Source organism: Corythoichthys intestinalis, chromosome 2 (genome assembly GCF_030265065.1).
Source record: "Corythoichthys intestinalis isolate RoL2023-P3 chromosome 2, ASM3026506v1, whole genome shotgun sequence".
Classification (NCBI taxonomy): Eukaryota; Metazoa; Chordata; class Actinopteri; order Syngnathiformes; family Syngnathidae; genus Corythoichthys; species Corythoichthys intestinalis.
This window is the reverse complement of record NC_080396.1, coordinates 65,910,704-65,933,754: the sequence shown is the minus strand read 5'-3', so window position 1 is coordinate 65,933,754 and position 23,051 is coordinate 65,910,704. Positions and strand designations below refer to the sequence as shown.

The 23,051-nt window shown below is 37.2% G+C and overlaps 1 protein-coding gene across 1 annotated transcript; it reads right to left on the bottom strand.

Annotated features, from left to right (window-relative positions):
- Positions 1-302: 302 nt before the first annotated feature.
- LOC130930141 (cadherin-like protein 26) lies at positions 303-19,786 on the bottom strand. Its single transcript, XM_057857895.1, has 19 exons — positions 19,663-19,786; positions 17,561-17,626; positions 17,368-17,460; positions 17,123-17,281; positions 16,905-17,052; positions 16,627-16,796; positions 16,416-16,544; positions 16,154-16,339; positions 15,800-16,071; positions 11,706-11,848; positions 11,385-11,606; positions 8,877-9,098; positions 8,356-8,480; positions 6,489-6,530; positions 4,551-4,607; positions 4,370-4,441; positions 2,184-2,213; positions 1,903-1,974; positions 303-1,793 (listed from the first exon to the last, which is right to left on the bottom strand). The coding sequence occupies exons 1-19, from the start codon at positions 19,687-19,689 to the stop codon at positions 1,575-1,577; spliced, it is 2,454 nt and encodes an 817-aa protein (XP_057713878.1). The 5' UTR covers positions 19,690-19,786; the 3' UTR covers positions 303-1,574.
- Positions 19,787-23,051: the final 3,265 nt, after the last annotated feature.

Sequence of the window (23,051 nt, the reverse complement as noted above, 5' to 3'; positions counted from 1 at the left end):
TTACGTTTGTGTGCGGGCCAGACGTTATTGATTTTATGACAGCGCCTGGGGGCCGGATGAAATTTGACCACGGGCCGCATTTGGCTCCCGGGCCGGACATTGGACATGTCTGCTTTAGACGCAAAGCAAGCCTTGCTCACTTTTTGCACACAGTTATTCACATAACAGTCACACAAGTCATGAATTCACAAACTATGTAACATCACGGTGCCACTCGGAAGCTGCACCCACGAGTCTTTCCACAAGTGTGAATGGCGCAAAGACCAGGTGATTAATTCTGTGCTTTTTAGTTTTCGGAGGAAATGCAGCTCTGGAGCCACAGCTAGTAGGTGTCGATCATTGTTAATGAGTTCATTTTCATCGTCTTTAAGGTTTGGTCACAATTTTTAAAAAGTCCTATCATCTCTTATGTTCATACAAATCTGAGGAAATAGACATTTTTCGTGTTACAGCACGTAGCCAGACATGACACAAGCATAACTTTGACACGAACCCTTTACTATTTCAACATATTTAGACAGCCATTGATGTTATTTTTTTAATATTCAGGATTTAGATCAAGTTCACTGAATGAATGTAGTTATAAGAGTGAGATACAATAATCCCAACTCAGCCTTTTCTGGTTCTGTTATGGCTATGTTTATCATGGAAACAGTGCATCTTCCAGGACCTCACCCAGTTCTGCAATACCTATCATAATCCTTTGGTTGCGCTTGTTGCATGCAATTGTCCGAAGGATTTAACATTGATAAAAAGTTAGGTTTCATACTTCATGACTAACTGAGCAAACACACATCACTGACAGGTGTGGCAAGTGCCTTTGAATACTGAACAACGCTCACAAAGTCAATAAAAGACCTCTGATATTTATTCTTACCAACACCTTGATTGCTATCATAATATACAGTAGATTATTTTGTCAGAGTAATTACTGATATAATTGCAAAATTAAATGTGTTTTCATCAACAAATGTGCAATTTAAAATAATACTTTCCTGACAAATTAAACTCCTGAGCAAAAAAATATGCAAAGTGACAGGTACGCCAACTCATATAAAAGACAAGCAATCCAAAATGTTCTCATGAGAATGCAATACAATTTGAGACAAATATTGTAAATACGAATGCAAAATATATTTTCAGGCACGTTTAGCTAATTAAAACATTTTTTAAAGCTTTCATTTGAGGGAATATGAAATAAATAAACCAACTCATTGACATTACAGAGGAATTATGGTTAATGTGGTGTTATCTTGGCGAAATATGGCAAGTGTTAGTGGAAAAATCATATTCCATTCTTAATACCGGTGCTACTTACTAATACAATCAACCAATAAGACAAAGCTGCCAGCTTAAAAATACAGTAATTGGCCAGTGCTACCCTTTTCAACCCTTGCGTGAATTAAATTTGATCTGTAATTTAGTTCAACTGGAAAATACAAAACCTTTAATCCAGTATATTGTTTTCGTGTCAAGATTGACCATTCTCAGGTTTGGTTGTGTAAAAATTACCATTGATTTTGCATACCCAAACTTAAAAATGGGTCAATTTTGACCACAACAGAATACAAGTGTTAAATTTGTATGCTTTTTTCCTGGATTAACTGGTTGCAAATCCTGGCAAAGGGTTTAAACTTGGGTCCCAAATCATTCAAAAACTGAAAACTTTCTCCATAATTGCTAAAAGACAGTTGATCCAGTGACTGACATCTGCTCTCATCTCCCTCGTAGACGTACTCATGTGGTTGGTATTCTGGGTGGTTTGCAGCATTTCCGTCAATCATTTTCAGTCTCTGTGGGTGCACAGATTAAAATTAACTCCTCTCATTTTGACTGTGGTAATTACTGTGGCCCTGCTTTGTATGGTTTATCTGAAACATGTGATGCAAACACATCTCTTACCTTGTTGAGGTGATCCGAAATGTTATGATTGAACAACCAGTTGTTTGTCTGTTGAGACCTGAATGAGCCTCCCTATCCATACAATTATATACAATCAAAAATCATGTATAGAAATATTGTATTTTCATTGTAAAAAAAGGAAAAAAAATAGTAAAAAAAAAAAAAAAGAAAAATAATGATGTGATTACATGCAGTAATTATTACTATTCTCAAACACATCTAAAGACACACTCAAATCATCAATTATTCTTGCCTCTTTTTAGATCTGTTTTTGATCTTACCTGGTATGTGTTCTTGTTCCATGTAGAGTCCTGAAATAAAGACCATTAATAGTAATTCGGCTAATAATAATCCCAACACACATAGGGTTGTATTCAATGTAGCAAGGGCGTAGGTTTGCATAGGGAAAGTAGGGACATAACTCTATCAACTTTTCAGGATCCTCAAATTCTCCCCACCAACTTTTAAAAAACCTCATTTGCATGATGTAATAACTTCAGTTACACTGCTGGCCAAAAGTATTGACACCCCTCCAATTCTGTCAAATAATGCTCAATTTTTCCCAGAAAATGATTGCAATTACAAATGTTTTGGTACTAATATCTTTATTTATTTTGCTTGCAATGAAAAAACACAAAAGAGAATGCAAAAAAATAATGAATCATTATAATTTTACACAAAACTCCAAAAATTGGCCGGACAAAAATTTTGGCACCCTCAGCCTAATACTTGGTAGGACATCCTTTAGACAAAATAACTGCAAACAACCACTTCCGGTATCCAGCAGTGAGATTCATACAATGCTCTGCTGGATTATTAGAGCATTTTTCTTTGGCCAATTGATCCAGGTCTCTGAGATTTGAAGGGTGCCTTCTCCAAACTGCCATTTTCAGATCTCTCTGCAGGTGTTCTATGGGATTCAGTTCTGGACTCATTGCTGGCCACTTTTCTATTGTTTTTTGAAGTGTGTTTTGGGTCATTGTCCTGCTGGAAGACCCATCACCTCTGAGCGAGACCCAGCTTTCTCACACTGGGCCCTACATTATGCTGCATAAATTGTTTTTAGTCTTCAGACTTCATAATGCCATGCACACGGTCAAGTAGTCCAGTGCCAGAGGCAGTAAAGCAATCCCAAAACATCAGGGAACTACCGTCATGTTTGACTGTGGGGACCGTGTTCCTTTCGTTGAAGGCCTCGTTTTTCCCCTGTAAACTCTATGTTGATGCCTTTTCCCAAAAAGCTCTACTTTTGTCTCATCTAACCAGAGAACTTTCTTCCAAAACATTTTTGGCTTTCTCAGGTAAGTTTTGGCAAACCCCAGCCTGGCTTTTTTATGTCTCTGCGTCAGAATTGGGGTATTCCTAGGTATCCTATCATAGAGTCCCTTCTCATTCAGACGCCGATGGATAGTAAGGGTTGACACTGTTTTACCCTCGGACTGCTGGACAGCTTGAACTTGTTTGGATATTAGTCGAGGTTCTTTATCCACCATCCGCACAATCTTTCTTTAAAATTTCTCGTCAATTTTTCCTTTGTGTCCACATCCAGGGAGTTTATCCACAGTGCCATGGGCTTTACACTTATTGATGACACTTGGAGATGGACTTGTAGCCTTGAGATAGCCCATGTTTCCTCACAATTTTGCTTCTCAAGTCCTCAGACAGTTCTTTGGTCTTCTTTCTTTTCTCCATGCTCAATGTGGTACACTCAAGGACACAGGACAGAGGTTGAGTCAACTTTAATCCTAACTGGCTGCAAGTGTGATTTAGTTATTGCCACCACCTGTTATGTGCCACAGGTAAGTAACAGGTGCTGTTAATTACACAAATTAGAGAAGCATCACATTATTTTTCAAAGGGTGCCAATACTTTTGTCCGGCATATTTTTGGAGTTTTGTGTGAAACGATAATGATTTAATTTTTTCCCCATTCTCTTTTGTGTTTTTTCATTGCAAGCGAAATATAAATAAACAAAGATATTACTACCAAAGCATTTGTAATTGCAATCATTTTCTGGGAGAAATTGAGCATAATCTGACAGAATTGCAAGGGTGCCAATACTTTTGGCCAGCAGTGTATATAGGTAATTTAGATTGTCTTCCCATATGTTGTATCTATCACCTGAACCAATACACATGAAAGTTAGTTTAAGTCAATACAGATTTATTTTGCATGGATTATTTAGCCGATCAATTAATTAGGTTCGTATTTGTGAGAAATGTAGCCCTAACCTCCGTTCAACAATCTGTTTGGTTTTATTAATGTCCCATCTCCGGCAAAAAGTACATGCAGGTTATGCTGTTATATCGTCCCTACCAATGCTGAGACCAAACGTACGCCCATGTAATGTACAGTATATGTTGGGGAACCCCCCCGGGACCCCCCCCCCACACACACACACACACACACACACACTCACACAGATTACCTGTAATAGCACAATTTAGATGTGGTTGTGAATACTCACTGTGTGCTCCTTATTGCCCCAGAATGACTCTCTATGATAAGTCTGGCCCAATGATGCCATGTCAGAGTTAATCTGTTGGAAAAATCCATTAAAATTCGTATTTACTTATCACGCAGTAATTCTGCTTGGATTATTATGTACTATTATCACAACCCAGAAATTTTATTGCCTTGTGACTCACCATCATCCCAGAGTTGTAATTATTCAAGTCTTTCATTACACGAGCCCTCTTAGATATCTGCGTGAAAAATGCAGTTTCTGATTCAGTTGAGCCAGAGATTTGCAATATGAATATATATGATATATTGTATTAGATAGCACTGAGTCAAAGAATTTATATGAACTCTCACTGCCATTAAGATTGATAGACCTCCAATTTTATGGCTTTTTTCAGCCTACTGCTGTGAATTTAAATGAGTTTGCTAACTCTCCTACTTCAATTGGATTGGACGTCAATTGGTGTCAATGGCAGCACTAAACTGTTTATTTTTAAAGTTGTTTTACTGCAGGATATTTCGAATGACTGAATTTCATTTGTTTTGTTTTATCTTTAGTCATATTTCATTCATTACATTTTTATTCTATATGAAATATGTGTTTTATGGAAAAAATGAGTATCTATATATAGCATGTAGTAAAAAATAACAGAAAATGTCCATTTATATTATTTAATTTTAGAGAATAACCAGGGCTCCAGACTAACACCCAACATATTTTAAAACGAGCCCTGTTTCTTTCGTGAACGCAATTTAATATATCACATGGGAGGGAGAGTGTGGTCACCCTCTGCTTCTACAAGCAATCGCAGAGTTGCGGTTCCTAAATCTTGAAAATGAAAAACTCTAGCATCGTTACTTAGGATGTTACAATCGTTGCGCACTCAACATTTTGAAAATATAAAATAGGAACATGGTGTGACGCCGCATATATTTCCTTGAAACGCAAACCACAACCAGAGACGACCAGGAAGACGTGTGTGGAAATGTGGCTGAGGCAGGCGGAGCTTCTCGGGGCGGCCGTTTAGTGAGTCTCGCTCTCTTTCCTAGAAGTCCTCTTTCTTCAGATGTATTTTGCCTTGGCAAACCAGCTCTTTACATTACAGCGAACTAGTCGATTTTACCGTGAAGGAGTTTGTGGCAACAGAAAAAAATCTTGGTCATGCATGTGCGAGTGGATGAAAACAATACTTGCACTGGCTCGAATTTTAGTTGCAAAATAACCCCATTTGGGGGCAGTCTGGAGCCCTGATGATGTTAGAGCAAGATAGATACAAGACTACTATTCGGATATAAACTTAAGTCTAGTTGAGCAAATGAATATGACAAATAATTCAGACTAAAGGGTAGCAGTGGCAATGTAATGACATTATTTATTTTCCTGTAAACAATTTAATCTTTTTGTTTGTTTGTTTGTTTGTTGTTTGTTAAATATAACTTAGATAACTGTGAAGAATGGTTTTGCAATGGAGGAATCTAGATTATATTTACCATGACTAAAGGTGCTGAGTTAAATTTTTTATGCAGCACAAAACTGAAAAAAAAAAAATCTAATTAAATAAGACTATCTCACGATTTTGAGGCCCACATCGTAGTTTGGGAAAAATGGCAGAAAAATGTCATTGCATGTAATTGACTTTCCTATAAATCAGTACTTCTCGAATTGTGGGCGTGGCGCATTTGACCTCGGGGTACATACTTTTTTGCCGTACTAGAATAAAGTGTGATTGCACATCCACTCAGTGGATTGCAGTGGCACTCTCATTTTGCATGCGTGCATATGTTGTTTTCATTGGTATGCTAAGCAGGCACCATGGACTTGCGCTAGCTTAGCCACTCCAGAGCCGTGAAAATAACATAACTAACAAACTGCACAAAATTTGTTGAAATCAACTCGACTGACTCATTAAACCCCCGATAACTTGAAGGTTAAGCTTAATGTAAAAAAAAAAAAAAGTCTGAATTTCCCTTGAACTGAGGATTGAACACTAACAGGGTCAAGATATATACAATATATTTCGGGGTCAATATACATGTTTTGTCCCCTCTTCCACAAAAGCCAAACTTCACCTATGACCCAGATAGAGAAGAAGCTGTGAAATAGAATTGAGAGAATACAGTACCTCCATGGTTCCCTTTGGCGTCAGCAATAAAGTTGGCGCAGTCTATTAGAAACAAAATACATTTCTACTGTTATTGTCACATACAGTATGTCCATCCTTCCTCTATTTTCATAGGCAGTTTAGAGTACATATCCCTGTGCATAGACTTTATAATAATATTGACGGTTCAGATTCGACCTTCAGTGCGCCATGCCTTCAAGTAGGGGGCCATCCCACAATCCGCTTAAGTTATTCGCAGTCGGTTGCAGTGACACATGCAGCGATCTAACGCCGGATTTATGTTGAAAAAGTATGAAAGCTGTACCGCATACAAACAGGAAGGATTGTCTCAGGAGTGATTTGTTCGCGGATTCAAGGTAATTATCATATTATTTGTACCATGCATGCATTTTGAAACGTTGTGAAAAACATCAATGGGAGGAATTAGCCACTACAGCATTGACATTATACTTTGGAATGTTTACGTAAAATAAATGCTACCTGTGCGTTTTTTTGCTTTTAACCAAGAATCTAGACTGTTTTACATCCATATCTATAAAGAATTCAGGGATTTCAGCATTTTTTCACTAGAATTTTCACCGGAACCTCTCTGTTTACATATGTGGGCTGCCACACTGACTGACAGACTAGCATCATACGTTGACAGACAGACTAGCATCATACTTTGACATATTTACGTAAATTAAATGTCAACTGCAGATTTTTTTTTTTTTTTTTGCTTTTAACCATGAATCGAGACTGTTTTATGTCCATATCTATTAGGAATTCAGGGATTTCAGCATTTATTCACATGAATTTTCATCGAAAAAGCTCTGTTTACATATGGCGGCTGCCACATTGACTGACAGACTAGCATCCTATTTCGACATACTTACGTAAAATAAATGCGACCTGCACGTTTTTTTTGTTTTGTTTTTTTTTTGCTTTTAACCAAGAATCAAGACTGTTTTACTTCCATATATTTAAAGAATGCAGGGATTTAAGCATTTATTCACAAGAATTTTCACTGGAAAAGCTCTGTTTACATTTGGCGGCCGCCACATTGACTGACAGACTAGCATCGTAGTAAAATAAATGCTAACTGCACGTTTTTTTTTCTTTGCTTTTAACCAAGACTCAAGATGGCTTTGTGATATGATTAACCTGAAAAAAAAAATGAAGAAAAGACACGGGCTGACGGGAAAAGCATATGCTTATCAAGTCCGGTCCCCTTCAACCAAGGACGCACAATCAATACATGGTAGAGTAGGCATTATACATTGCGATACATGAGCAGCTTTTTTTTTTTTTTTTTTTTTTTGTCTTCACATGAATTTTCTTCCCAAGATTTCTACTGACTCTGTTAATGCCTTGTGGAGTGCTTTTTCCTAAACCCATACTGGCTATCATGTAGCAAATGATGCTTTGTTATGAATTTGTCCAGTCTGTTATTGAAGGGTTTTTCCAGGATTTTGGATAATTGAGGCAGAATTGAAATTAACCAAGAATCAAGACTGTTTTACGTCCATATCTATAAGGAATTAAGGGATTTAAGCATTTATTCACAAGAACTTTCAACGAAAAAAGCTCTTTGTCTGTGATTCCACTCTGTCAGGCTCCCTATTAATCGGCCTTGTGTCCCGTCAATATCATTATGAAGTCTGCACCCTGTGTCAATAATTTGCCATTGTTGTCCTCAAATGATTTTTCAAATTTTTGAGATGAAAATGAACAACTGAAGATGCTTCCTTTTAATCTTGTATCATGTGTGAAGTGACGGGCATTTATGTCTTGTAGTCTTCAACTAAGAGCCCAGTCAGTTTCCCCGATTCAAATATTTCAGTTTACCATGACCTGAATGACTGCATGCAGAGCAAAGCCAACACACCTTGCATTCAGCGCCGCCTCCTTCTTGGTTGTACTTGATTAAGGTCTGATAACCCACATCTTCATGTACTTCAGACAAGTTCTTGAACTGTTTTTCACACTTACAGATCGAGACGAATAAGATTACTGAAAACACAAATGATAAACAGTCTGATTTTCATGTATTTTAAGAACATTGTACTTGGCATTACCGATGACCCTCAAACTAACCCTGGATGGGTGTGTTAAGTGGTTTAGAGATACAGTATGACTGGATGCAGTGTTATGATCAGGGATTTCTTCATTGAGGGAGCTTTGCAGGAGTGTTAACACTCCAAAATATCATATTGTAAATGCAAAGGTTTTTTTGTTTTTGTTTTGTTTTTGCTTGAAAAAAAAAAGGTTGAAAGATTCCAAAGTACAGACTGTAAAACTAATCATGAACAAGTAAAGAAGTGAATCGTAATAGTAATGAAATAACAGACACTTGATTTCCCTCTAATAATTAATTTAGTGAAGCAATTAAATAATTATAATACTCACACAAAAATAAAAGGAGAGCTGCAAAGACAAGTCCAATAGCACTTGGTCCCAGACTTGTTGAGAGTGGCTTTTTATGGCGACACACTTCTCCTCCTTCACAATCACACACAGTTATGACCGCAGTATCCTCTCCTGTTGTGCCCTGTTGGTCCTTAATCAAGAGGGGCACTGAGTATTTGCCGTAAGGTAGTGTCTTCAAGCTAACTAGCCCAACTTCCTCACCTGGTGAAAGATGTGAAGAAAACTATTTAGTGGTTTGTCAAATTGAACAATTTCAGCTTTAAAAAGACGTATACGTATACATGAATGGCAATTCCATTGAAGTGGTGACATTGTGTAAAAAGCAAACGAAAAATTAATACAATGATTTGAAAATACTTTTCGACATTGAACGCTAAATAGCATTAAATATACATGATATTCAATTGAATTGGTTTACTCAGATTTGTAAAGTCGAGTTGATGTTTTCTTTTTGCAGGTTTTTTAATTTACTTAAATGAACAGAGGATGACGACACGCAATCCCAGAGCAACAAAGAAAATATTAATACCAATATTGAATAAAACGCGGAATGCAAAAGAGCAAGTTCAACCCAGCCTCCTGGACCCCACCATGGAATCACACATGATGGAAAAGAACTTGCTGGCAACGATAAATTCCCATGTCATCTTATCACGGTTTTGAGGAGGAGAGTTCAAAAGGGAGCAGTCACGTCTGTGCATAAGCTGGAGCACAGCAATAGAACAGCAATGAAAAAATAACAACAATGATCAGGGGGGAAAGTGGGCCGGAACGGTCCGGAACGCCATTCTGGTATAAAATTCGGGCAACTGTAAAAACCTCCATGTCAAAAAAAATAATAATGCCAGGCTGCCCCACACACGGGAAGAATACAATCTACTAATGTCAGATTTACATACACAAGCGTTAACAACAAGCCTACTAAAGTGCTTGTGTAGCGTCATCCGTTTCCACCGATATTTATTTATTCGAGGAGTTCCCCCAGCGTGTGTATGTGTTGAGTCTGACGAGACAGTCGAGTCACATCGATGTGCGCATGCGCTCAGCCAACCACCCTGCCTGGACTCAAGTTGTCCGTTCAATTGACTGACATACTGATATGTTATCAACATGGATAGTTAGCTCTGATTGGTTCAAATGCACATTTCTGGGACCCAAAAAAAAAAACAAGCTTGTTGAATGAATGCGATAAGAAAAGGGCAATGCAACAGAAAATTGATCAGATCTTTAAGAGAAAGGAAAGAGTTGTAGAGGTTTATTTTATTTTATTTGTTCTGATAGGGAGGTTCACAACATCTTTCAAGTTATTATGCCTGACCCCAGAAAAAATGAGCAGAAAAATTTAAATTTGAATGTTTGATGTTGTCCTTAAACATAATATAATTACGGTAAGCTTTTTAAACATTTTCAAAAAAGTAATTTGTATGTATACGTTCTCTAATTTGTATCATAAATGATACATTAAGCATTATTTGCAGTTGTCATGGTAAAACAGATATAACTAAATTGAGATTTAACACAATAAGGTTTTAAACAAACAAACAAAAAAAAATCTGCAATGAGGTCCAGAAATGCTTGTCTCAAATGTGTTACATTTGACAATATAGTTAATATGCACTTTGGACTTGTTTTTGTTCATTTACCCATGTTAGGCTACTTATCTATTTCGCTATAATATAGAAAAAAATTACAAGTTTGCGTTATCATCAAAATATAATTCATTTCACTGTGCATAACGGAAGTCATTTGTACTTATTTTTGTTAAAATATGTTACCTTTTAAAAATATATATATACATTATATACTTAAAGTCAACGTTTACATTATCTTCAATTTTAATGTACTGTACATCCTAAGTTATTAAGTATTTAAAATTGAGGTTTCGCATCTAGATGTGAGGAAAATGAGGGGAAATAACATTTTTAAAAAAAAATAGGAGATGGAGATTGGGATTACTGTATGGTGTTTTTGTAAACTGTTAGTTTCCACATCATTGAAAAAATACAAATTTGTATGAGCATCAGTTTCTTTTGTGTGCCTTGTTACAGCAAATGTAAGGCAGCATGTGTAAGCATGTGTAAAACATGTTGTGTTTCATTGTGTGTTATAGGTATGACTGCCAAAAGCAGTTTTCTTTGCATTTCTTTTGTTTTAGGAGCTTTGACCCACCCCCTCAAAAAAACAACAACAACAAAAAATAGTCTGGATCCGTTGTGAACTTTATGTCAGGGAGTTCCGGTAAGAAATTCTAGCCTCTTTGACCCCTGATAATAATACATGATTATTTGAAACTACTGGACTGTCTCAGAAAATTAGAATACACAATATTCTAATTTTTTGAGACAGTCCTGTGTATATATACAGGACTGTCTCAGGAAATTAGAATACACAATATTCTAATTTCCTGAGACAGTCAGGAAAGTATATTCCTTCAGATTATATTGAGATTTTACACAATGTGCCAACTTCATTAGTTTATATGTTTACCCGTGGCAGGGTCCACTTTCCATCGCTTTAGTTGGGTTGCATCATCACTCTTTAGTGAGATTGTGAAGGGTCCACTGTAAGGATGCAAGTCAAGATCCTTTATGGAAAGTTTCACCTTGTTTCCACACATGGTGACACTGTTATTGTTTAGCTTGGGCTGGTTATCATTGATATCCAGGAGGTGAACCAAGATACTGCTTGTACTTGTGCCTGGAGGTTGACCTTGGTAGCCACAGCAACGAAAGTAGCAAATGTCAATAGCAACGACTTTCTGTTTTGTTTTCTAAGACCAGTTAACATTAGTTTGGATTTCCTCCATACCATCATCTATTGCAGCAATTTGGATTTTATAAACATCGTCATGAACGAAGGATGATTCTCTATCCATCTTCTTCGTGGTTGTGACTTGTCCTGTTTTTTTATCAATGGTCACCCATCCAGCTGGATCATCTACCAAGACAAACCTAGAAATAGAAATGTGTTGAGCCTTAATTGCAGCTGTACAAAACAGTGAAACAATAAATCAGTAATGATGATGAGCCATAGACTTCATAATGATTGATGGGTCAGATTTGACCTTCGGTGCGCCACGCCTTCAAGCAGGGGGCCATTCCACAATCCGTTTCATTTATTCGCAGTCGGTTGAAGCGACACATGCAGCAAACCAATGCCGGATTTATGTTGAAAAATTACAAACTGTACCGCATACAAACAGGAAGGATTGTCTCAGGAGTGATTTGTTCGAGAATTCAAGGTAATTAATATATTTTCTGTACCATGCATGCCTTTTGAAACGTTGTGAAAAAAAATAAATGGGAGAAATCAGCCGCTCCACCATTGGCATTACATTTCGCAATATTTACATGAAATAAATGCCACCTGCACGTTTTTTTTTTTTGCTTTTAACCAAGAATCGAGACTGTTTTATTTCCATATCTACAAAGAATTCAGGGATTTAAGCATTTATTCGCAAGAATTTTAAACGGAAAAAGCTCTTTGTATACTTTGGATACATTTGGTTTATCTCAGCATGTCACAGTTCCAACACATAACAGAGGGCACATACTGGACTTAATAATATCCAAAGGTCTTAACATCTCTGAGGTCACAGTGAATGATGTTGCTCTGTCTGATCACTACTGCATTATGTTTAAAATGACCACCCCTGTCCATCCTCTGAAAAGGGAAACAGAGGTGATTAGGAAGCGTTACATAAGTGATAACACATGTGCGTTATTCACACAGGCCTATGCCTCATCATTAACCTCCACAATAGCTCCAGTGGAAGAACTTGTAAATAGTTTCAGTTCCAGTGTGATGACTGTAATGGACACTATTGCCCCGATTAAGACAAAAACTTTGTCAAGAAAGAAGAGGTCACCCTGGAGAAATGCCATACTAGCTATAAAACAAAAACAAGTTTGTAGACGAGCAGAACGCAGATGGCGAAAAAACAAACTCCTAGTTTTTTATGATATCTACAAAGAGAGTCTTCGCAAATACAACCAGGAACTGAAAAATGCTAGACAATCATATTTTTCAGAGATCATTAGTAGAAACACCAACAATACTCGCACACTATTTTCTGTTGTTGACAAACTGACAAACCCACAAGCATCAATACCTCAGGAATTTGCATCTGAGGTGTCCTGTAATAATTTCGCAGCATTCTTTACACACAAAGTACTAAAGATTAGACAGGCTGTGTGCAACTCCGGATTAACAAATGTTACACTAAACACCTCCCAAAATGTCCCCCACGTCAATCTTAGACAGTTTAGCCTCCTGGACTATGCCACTTTAACAGAAATTGTGTCGAAATTAAAGCCCACAACATGCTGCCTTGACATCCTTCCTTCAAACTTTTTCAAAACTGTTTTTCATTGCATAGCCCCAGACATACTTCAGATTATAAATACTTCCCTCCAAACAGGAGAGTTTCCTCAGACTTTAAAAACTGCAGTAATAAAACCTCTCCTAAAAAAACCTAATCTGGATGCCTCAACCATTAGTAATTACAGGCCAATATCAAATCTGACATTCCTGGGGAAAATTATCGAAAGGGTTGTGTTTGAACAGATCCAGACTTTTATGATGCAAAACAATCATTTTAACTCATTTCAGTCTGGATTTCGGCCACAACACAGCACCGAGACCGTGCTTATCAAAGTCCTAAATGATATTCGTCGGAATACCGATGCAGGCAAATCATCTGTTCTGCTACTATTGGATCTCAGCGCCGCATTTGACACGGTTGATCACAACATACTACTCAGCAGATTGGAACAGTGGGTAGGGCTTACTGACACTAGTCTTCAGTGGTTCACATCCTATTTACATGATAGAGATTTCTTTGTGTCAATTGGAAACTATCAGTCAGAACGAACCAAATTCACGTGTGGAGTCCCTTAAGGGTCAATTCTTGGACCACTCTTATTTAACATCTATATGCTTCCGTTAGCTCAGATAATGGAACAGTATGACATCTCCTATCACACCTATGCAGATGACACACAACTGTACATTTCTGTGTCCCCACATGATTATAGTCCCTTAGTCTCCCTGAGTAAATGCATTCGTCAAATCAATGAATGGATGTGCCAGAATTTTCTCCAGTTAAATGTAGAGAAGACAGAGGTGATCATTTTTGGGCCAAAAAAGGAAAGGTCAAAGATAAGCAGCCAACTTAGCACAATGTCACTAACAGCTACAAATCAAGTCAGAAACCTTGGCGTAATTATTGACTCAGACCTAAAATTTGATAGCCATCTAAAGTCCGTCACTAAATCCGCTTATTACCACCTAAAAAATATAACCAGAATTAAGGGGCTTCTGACTCAACAAGACATGGAAAAACTTATGCATGCATTCATTTTCAGCAGATTGGACTACTGCAACGGTATATTTACAGGTCTTGATAAAAAATCAGTCAGGAAGCTGCAGCTAGTACAGAATGCTGCAGCCAGAGTCCTCACAAATACAAGGAAGCTGGACCACATTACACCGGTTTTGAAATCGCTACACTGGCTTCCAGTGAGTCAAAGGATAGACTATAAAATACTACTGCTCGTCTACAAAACACTTAATGGCCTTGGACCAAAATACATGCTTGACTTGTTAGATTCCTATGAGACATCTAGACCCCTAAGGTCGTCTGGAACGGGTCTTCTGCATGTTCCAAGAACAAGAACCAAGCAGGGTGAGGCAGCATTTAGTTATTATGCTCCTCACCTCTGGAACAAGTTACCCGAACGTCTGAAGTATGCTCAAACTGTTAGCTCCTTTAAATCAGGGCTAAAAACGCTTTTGTTTGGCACTGCATATCCATAACTGTCTATATATTTCAACCTACCTGCCTTCTATTCCTATTGTGCTTATCTCCATTGCTGATTTCAATGATTATTAGTAGTAGTAGTTTTTGCTTTATTTTTATTTTTGTTTTATTTATTTATTTATTTTTATTCTGTGATTAGATGTGATCATTTGTCTTGGTTTTTACGTTGTGTTGATTTAAATGTGATTTTTATGGTCTTCATGTGATGTAAAGCACTTTGAATTGCCTTGTGTTGAATTGTGCTATATAAATAAATTTGCCTTGCCTTGCCTTTGTTTACATTTGGCGGCCGCTAATTTCCGTACCGACTAATAGCTCGTAATATTTACGCAAAATAATTGGTACCTGCACGTTGTTTTTGTTGTTGTTGCTTTTATTTATTTATTTATTGTGTTGTTGCTTTTATTTATTTATTTATTGTCATCATCATCATTATCATTGACAGTTACAAGATGGCTTTGTGATATGATTAACCCGAAAAAAACAAAGAAAAGACAAGGGCTGACGGGAGAAGCAGATGCTTATCAAGTCCCGTCCCCTTCAACCAAGGATACACAATCAATACATGGTAGAGTAGGCATGAATTTGTCCAGTCTGTTATTGAAGAGTTTTTCGAGGATTTTGTATAATTGAGGCAGAATTGAAATTAACCAAGAATCAAGACTGTTTTACGTCCATTTCTATAAAGAATTCAGGGATTTAAGCATTTATTCGCAAGAATTTTCTACGGAAAAAGCTCTTTGTTTACATTTGGCAGCCGCTAATTTCCTTACTGACTAGCCTCGTAGGTCGCAATAGTTACGTAAAATAAATGCTACTTGCACATTTTTTTGCTTTTGACCAAGAATAGAGACTGTTTTACGTTCATTTCTAAAAAGATTTCAGGGATTTAAGCATTTATTCACAAGAATTTTCAACCGAAAAAGCTCTTTGTCTGTGTTTCCACTCGGTCAGCTTTGACGGAGATAGGCCCCCTATGAATCGGCCCCGTGTCCCGTCAATACAGTACAATATGAAGTCTATGGATGAGCATTCAAATGCCTAGTTTTTCGCAAAATGAATGATAAAGGTAAACACCAACCTAATTTTGGATACATCTGAATCAACATCATGAACCTTTGGAGTGTACAGCAACTTTCCTGGTTCTTCCTCTTCCTTCTCATAGATTTCAACTGACTCTTTCTCAAACTGAGGTGGGTCATTGACATCTATTACTTTGACTGTGACATTAATTGAATCAGGGGAGGACAAGCCATTGCGGGAGGATGCTGCATCATTACATACAAATAAGGGCTCTTCATTCTCTACTCCAATTTGCAGGTTTGCAATTTCTGTTTTCTCAAAATCCTTCCCCTTGATGACACACATACAAAGACATTCAGGTTGCAGCCAATGATGACTGAATAATTGTGAGGTCTGGGGAGAAGGAAAATACCTTGATAACACTCAGAATACCCTCATTAGTATCAGGGTCAGTTTCAATTTTGTAATTGTTTTCCTCATTTCCACTGATGATGAAGTACTTGGCCCGCCACCCAGGTGTTTTGGGAGTGTCCTTGTCTTCTACCTCAAGTCTTAAAACATTTTCCTTTAAAACCATTTCTGGAACTTCACTATGATACTGAAACAGAGAAACATTTTCATCCTTAGAGTCTATTATAGTCTTAATCAATAGCAGTGTTAACAAACATCCTTACTTTCCTCGCTTTGAATGTTGGTGGATGACTGTTGGTGTCAATGATGTTGAGAGTGACAACAGCAGTGGATGACAGAGATGGGTTTCCATGATCTTTCGCTTGAAGTATTATTTCATATTTTTTAACTTTCTGAAACATGAATATAGAGACCTTATTAGATGAGATTGCTTGGACTGAATCACTGTTTGTGAGTGTCTTTAAATGCACTTACGTCGTAGTTGAAACACCCTTTAAAAGTAAGCTGAGCCATTTGTACGTCAATCTGGTCTAAGTCAATTTTTGGCTCTTGTGGCGACTGTGATATCACACTCAGAGTCACTGTAGAATTTGGGGTGTTCCGTTGATCAGGGTCAATGACCTCTATCCTAACTGGCAAGTAGCCTTGATGTGTGATTTTAAGGGTGACACACACAAAATCTAATATAAAGCACTACATATACATACATATTATATAATTAATCTTTAGTGTACTTAGAAGCAAAAACTCACCCTCTTCTGTGTCCTCTCTGACTTCAGCGTTCATTTGTGGGTGGACAAATCTTGGCGCATTGTCATTGATGTCTTTAATTTCAATATCAAATGCTAATTCTCTGTCTATAGCTCCACCCGTTTGTACGTCCAAAATGTCAAACTTGATCTGTGGATGAATGCAGGAAGCGTCATACTTGTAAAGGCGGAGGCAAATTTACAATGCAATTTGAGCTCACATGAAAGAAACTGTGCTTCTCTCTGTCGATGGCTTTATGGGCGTAGATCTTCCCGCTTCGTTCATCAAGAGAGAAGATGCCGATTGGCTCCTCATCAAAGCCCATTCCTCTTAATACATATTTGTGATTAAGGTATTGATTTGACTTGTCGTTGAATATCTAAAAAAAAAATCATAACAATAAAAATAATCTAAATTAGCTGTTGGCTAGCATTTTTTGTTTTGGTCTATCAGTATTGTTTTAACCTGAGATATGAATTTCGGGTAAGGACCCGGATCCTCTTCAACTAATTCAATCGTAGTCAAAGACCACCTCCTTTTGGAACGTAACAAAATTTCCTGTCGATAACAAAATTAAGCAAAAAAACAAACATTTACCAATTCATATTGTATTACAAAACTTATTTGTGCAGAAGGGTTCCAAAATTGTTTCTGTTACCTGCTTAGCAAGTTGGATATTGTGTCCTCTCTGAAAGGCTGTTGTCGATATGACTATGTATATAACCTAAGCAAACAATAAAAACAAGACGTTTGACCAAACGTTTCAGGTAAAGTAAACCACTGAATTCACACTTCAGATATCAAACCACACGCGCACAAAATTCTACACAGTATAAGACTTGATCATAAAACAACTTCAGCTCGGTGAATAAATCAAAAAAGTAGTTTCTTGTGACACCACCAGTAAGAGCACTGGTTTTGGTTAAAAAAAAAAATAAAAATGAAGCCCTAATTGGCTATGTAATAAAGAGATACGTACATGTCTTTAAAAAAAGTTTGCAATAAATGTTAGGTAGTACTGGGTTTCGACATACCCCACTTATGTGATTTAAACTTTACAACGCCAGAATCTCATCCGCCGTTTTTTCTCCAGTCGTTTTATTTATTTTTTTGTCGCGTAAAGCCCCTTTCAGACTTATATCCCGCTAAATTCCCATGTGATGTGATGCAGGATTTGCCTGTGTTATGGCTTTCAGACATGGAGAGATGTACCATGAATTACTCAGGTAGGACACTTTCAGACTTGTCCTGTGTTGACGACTTAACGCTCTGTGTGTTGAGTGCGGGGACAGGATTTTATAACCCGGACATTACGTCATTTTTAGTCGGCATTGGCAACTAAATAAACCACAAATTTCCAAAGATGGACTATGAATTGTCTCATCCTTGGCTTAAGATCCAGTAGCAATTTAATTTTGTTACGTTTTCTGTTTAATTTGGCTATCATTCCAGTTTGCAATGTTGATAATTGCGATGTTTGTTTATCGATTTTCGTCTAACTGCAAAGAAAGGGAAAATGACGTTCGCCCCACCATGATATGTATGTCATCAACTTTCGCGTTGTGACACGGGAATTAACCGGCTGCTTTCATACATACATTATAGGAGGACACGACCCGGTTAATGTCTGTGTCATCTCCGTGTCAGTCGACCCCAGAAATTGCTTTCAGGCGTAAGGGCTACACGTTTAAATCCCTGGACTTTAATTTTCGGGGAGTTCAGCGTATTTCTGAAAAGGGTTTAACAGTAACACCTCACAGCATTAATGGTAAGTACAGTATCCTTTAGGGAGTATTTGGGGTACTTAAAGAGTTCATTTTGATTACGCGGAAATTTGGGTTACGTCGCCAGTCTAGAAACTCGTTCGTAACCCATGGACTACCTGTAATGGCCAATTTTAATAACAAGAATTCTTTTGGAAAGTCCATTTGGAAAATATTCACTTATTATCATGGTACAAATCTTGTCCAAAATGCTATGAGCAATCAAAATAGTTGGGAATAAAAATAAGTTCAGTTTCATAATATTATACTTTATTTAGAGTTATTATTTACACGTGCGATTTACAGATGACTATTGGTCCATTTCCAGTGGGTACATTTTATTAAACATGTTCTTATCATCTAGGAATTATTTGAAATTGAGATTGGAAACCTTTAATACCTCAATTGACTGAGTCACACCATAGCCTACAAACAAATGCCAGCTGCTTTAGAGACAGTGATATGTACAGATACGCCGTTCCTATTTATTAAAAGATATATCTTCAAATATTCTTTACTTGTACATTTGCACATGAGACAACGTAATCAATTAAGCAATATTATGAGACTAGTGGATGGTTGGATGGATGGATGTACACACAGGTATAAAATAAATGCATGCATTCTAAAATAAGATTATTGTTGTATGAATGAATTTGTGCATGCCTGACAGGTAGAACAGGCAGGGCTGCATTGGACCCTCTCGAAAGCACATTTTTAGATTATGACACATGTAAATAGAACAATCAGATTTCCATAGTTGCATTCAATTAAATTCAGTTGTGTTCTTTAAGCATTAAAACATTCATTGCCACAAGACTACCTCAAGATTGAACTAGTTCGGCATCGGCACTGTGTTTTTACAAGGGGTGCAAAAGTGTGAGAGAGCAAATTTCTGAGAAATACACTAGGATTAAACTAAATTCGACTTCGACAGTTCAATTTTTTACTAATGCAAATACTTCATTTAACTACAAAAGTAACAATTCATGCCTACCAGCAGAAGTATGGAGATGGTCATCATCCTGATCCTCCCTGCTTGATGTCATATGTTATTGTGCTGTTATTAGCCTTGATAGGAAGCAGCACACTGCGCCCACAGGCAGCAAGTTGCTCCACATGAATGCTTTAACAAAGGAGTGTTATTTGACATGCGCAGCATTTAAACTGTGATAATGGTATGTACACTAATAGGGAGTTGTATTTTTGGCATACATTTCTATTCATTTTTTTTCATATCTGAGAAAGTGTTTGACTGAGTGTGGAACTGTAAATATTAACTGAGCTGTACTTTTATTCAAAAATTTAGTCTCAGCTATACTCCATTCAGGGGACAGCTCGGGTGACTTTATCACACATGTATCACATTCAGCCGCGCAAACACACAAATACTGAACCCTAACCCCTCAAAGTATATTTACTTTAACGCAGAGGTGGGTAGTAATGAGTGAGTAACTTTTTGAGAAAAATGTACTTCTTAAAGTAGTTTTATAACACAATACTTTTTACTTTTATTTGAGTAAATTTGTGAAGAGGAAAAGCTACTCTTACTCCGCTATTTTGGGCTACACAAGAGTCGTTACGTTTTTCCTCTTTATTCTACATATTGACTTTATTTTTGCCAGCGATGTCAACAAAGGCTGCCTCAGTTTCACCAATGAGACGTTGCAATAATAACCCCGCACTCCATTGTACTAATCAAAGGTAACAATGTTTTTTTTCTCTACTAATGATGTTTTTTTGTGTGTTTTTTTTTCACAAGAAAATTATACCTAATTTCATCACGTAAAAACAATTCCGAAAGTGTTTCACAATACTGTATCAGCAAACCATTAGTTTTTTGGTTGTACCCAAAAAACTAATGGTTGACATTGTTATCTCATTAAGGCATAAGGTAAAACGGTTACTAATGTTTTAAGCAGAAGTGGGTCGAGTAGCCAAACATTTTACTCAAGTAAGAGTAGCGTTACTTCTAAATAATATTACTGAAGTAAAAGTAAACGTAGACATCCAAAAATTTACTCAAGTACAAGTAAAAAAGTATTTGTTGAAAAGAATGATCAAGTGACGAGTAACATTGTGAGTAACCGCTTACAATGTCAGATTGAAAAAAAAAAAAAGGTATACATATACATATATTTTTTTTTTCAGCACAACTTTATCTATATGAACTGTTATTATTATACTTTACTATAACCTATTACATTACCATATTAGGCCAAAAAGATAAAAAAATCATTGAATCCAGACCAGAACAACACTATGAAATATCACCTGTCGAAAACGCATGACTGCCCTCAAGTGGAGAAAAACAGTGTTACCTTTGACTGGTATAATAGAGTCATGTGGTTATGTTGATGTTGCAACGTCTCGTTGGTGAAACTGAGACAGCCACTGCCGGCATCTCTGGCAACAATAAAGTCGGCGTCTGGCCTTGGAGGCAGCAGCTTTAGCAGGGAAGCCCCGACTTCCCTCTCCCCAGCCACTTCAATCAGCCTTTCCGCCGGGATCCCAAGGCGTTCCCAGGCCAGCCGAGAGACATAGTCTCTTCAGCGTGTCCTGGGTCATCCCTGGGGCCTCCCGCCGGTGGGACATGGGACACCTCTCTAGGAAGGCGTCAGGGTTAGGCACTCACCCAGTATGTACAGTAGAATAAAGAGGAGAAATGTAACTACTCTAGTGTAGCCTAAAGTAGCAGAGTAAGAGTATTGTTTCTACTTCACAATTCTACTCAAGTAAAAGTAAAAAGTATTGCATGGTAAAACTACTCTAAGAAGTACATTTTTTCTCAAAAAGTTACTCAAGTAAATGTAAGGGAGTAAATGTAACACGTTACTACCCACCTCTTGTTATAAGATTAAAGGACGAGTAATGTTTCAGGTGTTGTTGTGGTCTGAATTCGTTGATTCTTGTCTAATCTTTATGGCCTAATATGGTCATGTCATAGGTTATAGTACAATATAATAATAACAGATGACGTTGTGCTAAGGAAAAAAGAATACCGTCATTAAAAAAATCTGACATTCTAAGCAGTTACTCACAATGTTACTTATTAGTGGCTTTTTTTTTCAACAAATACTTTTTTACTTGTACTTGACTGATATTATTTGGAAGAAACGCTCCCCTTACTGCATTTATTCCCCGCTTTCAACTGTACTGACATATAGTGTACTGTGAATGTGTAATTAGAGTCGTAGTCGCTCTGATTCACTCTTCTGACACCTTACTCAGGAAGCACTCCCACACCCCAGCCTCCAACAACTGAATAACAAATTAACAACCATGCTCAGCTTCCACGCTTAGAAAAACCAATTAAATAAAAATCAAACTAATATCCAGACAATTCATTCATAACACCCGCCACGCACTACAATCTTGGCTCAAATATGAGGATTTATCAATGGTTTATGGAAATTGGTTTACCGTAATTTTCGGACTATAAGCCTCTACTTTTTTCCCTAATTTTGAATCCTGTGGCTTATAGACCAGTGCGGTTTATTTTTATATTTATTTGGGTTAATAGGTAACACATTATTTCACAGCGGCTGCATAAGACTGCCGTAAGACCGTCATAATTATGACATGACACTATCATGGGCATTAATGAATGCGGATGTCACTAAGTGTCATCCAGCAAATTATGTCACTAACTCCATTTATGTCAAGCTTGAATCTTTTACATCCATTCAAAAGTGAGATAATTTCCCGGATGACACAAAATGATGTCCGTCATAAGCATTCCTTGTTACAAATTTAATGGTCTACTCTTATGACAGTCTTATGGTAACACTGTCAAATAAAGTGTGACCAAATTCCATAACTAGCAGTTAATGAAACAACTACAGAAGTAACCGAAGAACTAATTATAATATCTGGGATATAAATATTAATAAAAACACAAAACATTGAATTTTGATTATTATTTACATCTGTAGCGCTTCAATGCATGCTAGGGGGCATGTTGGATGACAGCGGTGTTGACAGCAGAAGGTAGCAGAGGTTGATTGTCACTTCCAAGAGAGCAGTGATGGCCAAATGAAGCTTCTTGAAGCAATAATTAATGGTGTTTAAATTGGTCTTATGATGCCACTGTCAAATAAAGTGTTACCGGTTAATATCTTTTGGTATAAATATCCCATAATACAATAAGGATAGCTGTGGCTTATAGTCCAGTGCGGCTTATCTATGAACAAATACCGTTTTCATGTCAAATTTGGTGGGTGGCGGCTTATAGTCAGGTGCGCCTTATAGTGCGAAAAATATGGTAGTTCTTTGCAGAATTTCAAAACTTGAATAGTTCTACTCTCTCACTGTCAAAATGCTTTGAAAAGTTTAATTAAAACAACGGTAGTGCCTGCATTAAATCTCTGCATTTTTGTTTTGTTT

Excerpts from the sequence above, each read along its gene's own strand:
- LOC130930141 (XM_057857895.1), bottom strand. The coding sequence starts at position 19,689 with ATGATGACCATCTCCATACTTCTGCTG. Across the intron at positions 16,797-16,904 it reads CAGAGAGGACACAGAAGAGG|GCTACTTGCCAGTTAGGATA; the intron begins GTGAGTTTTTGC and ends TCACACATCAAG. Across the intron at positions 11,849-15,799 it reads TCAGATGTATCCAAAATTAG|GTTTGTCTTGGTAGATGATC; the intron begins GTTGGTGTTTAC and ends TTCTATTTCTAG.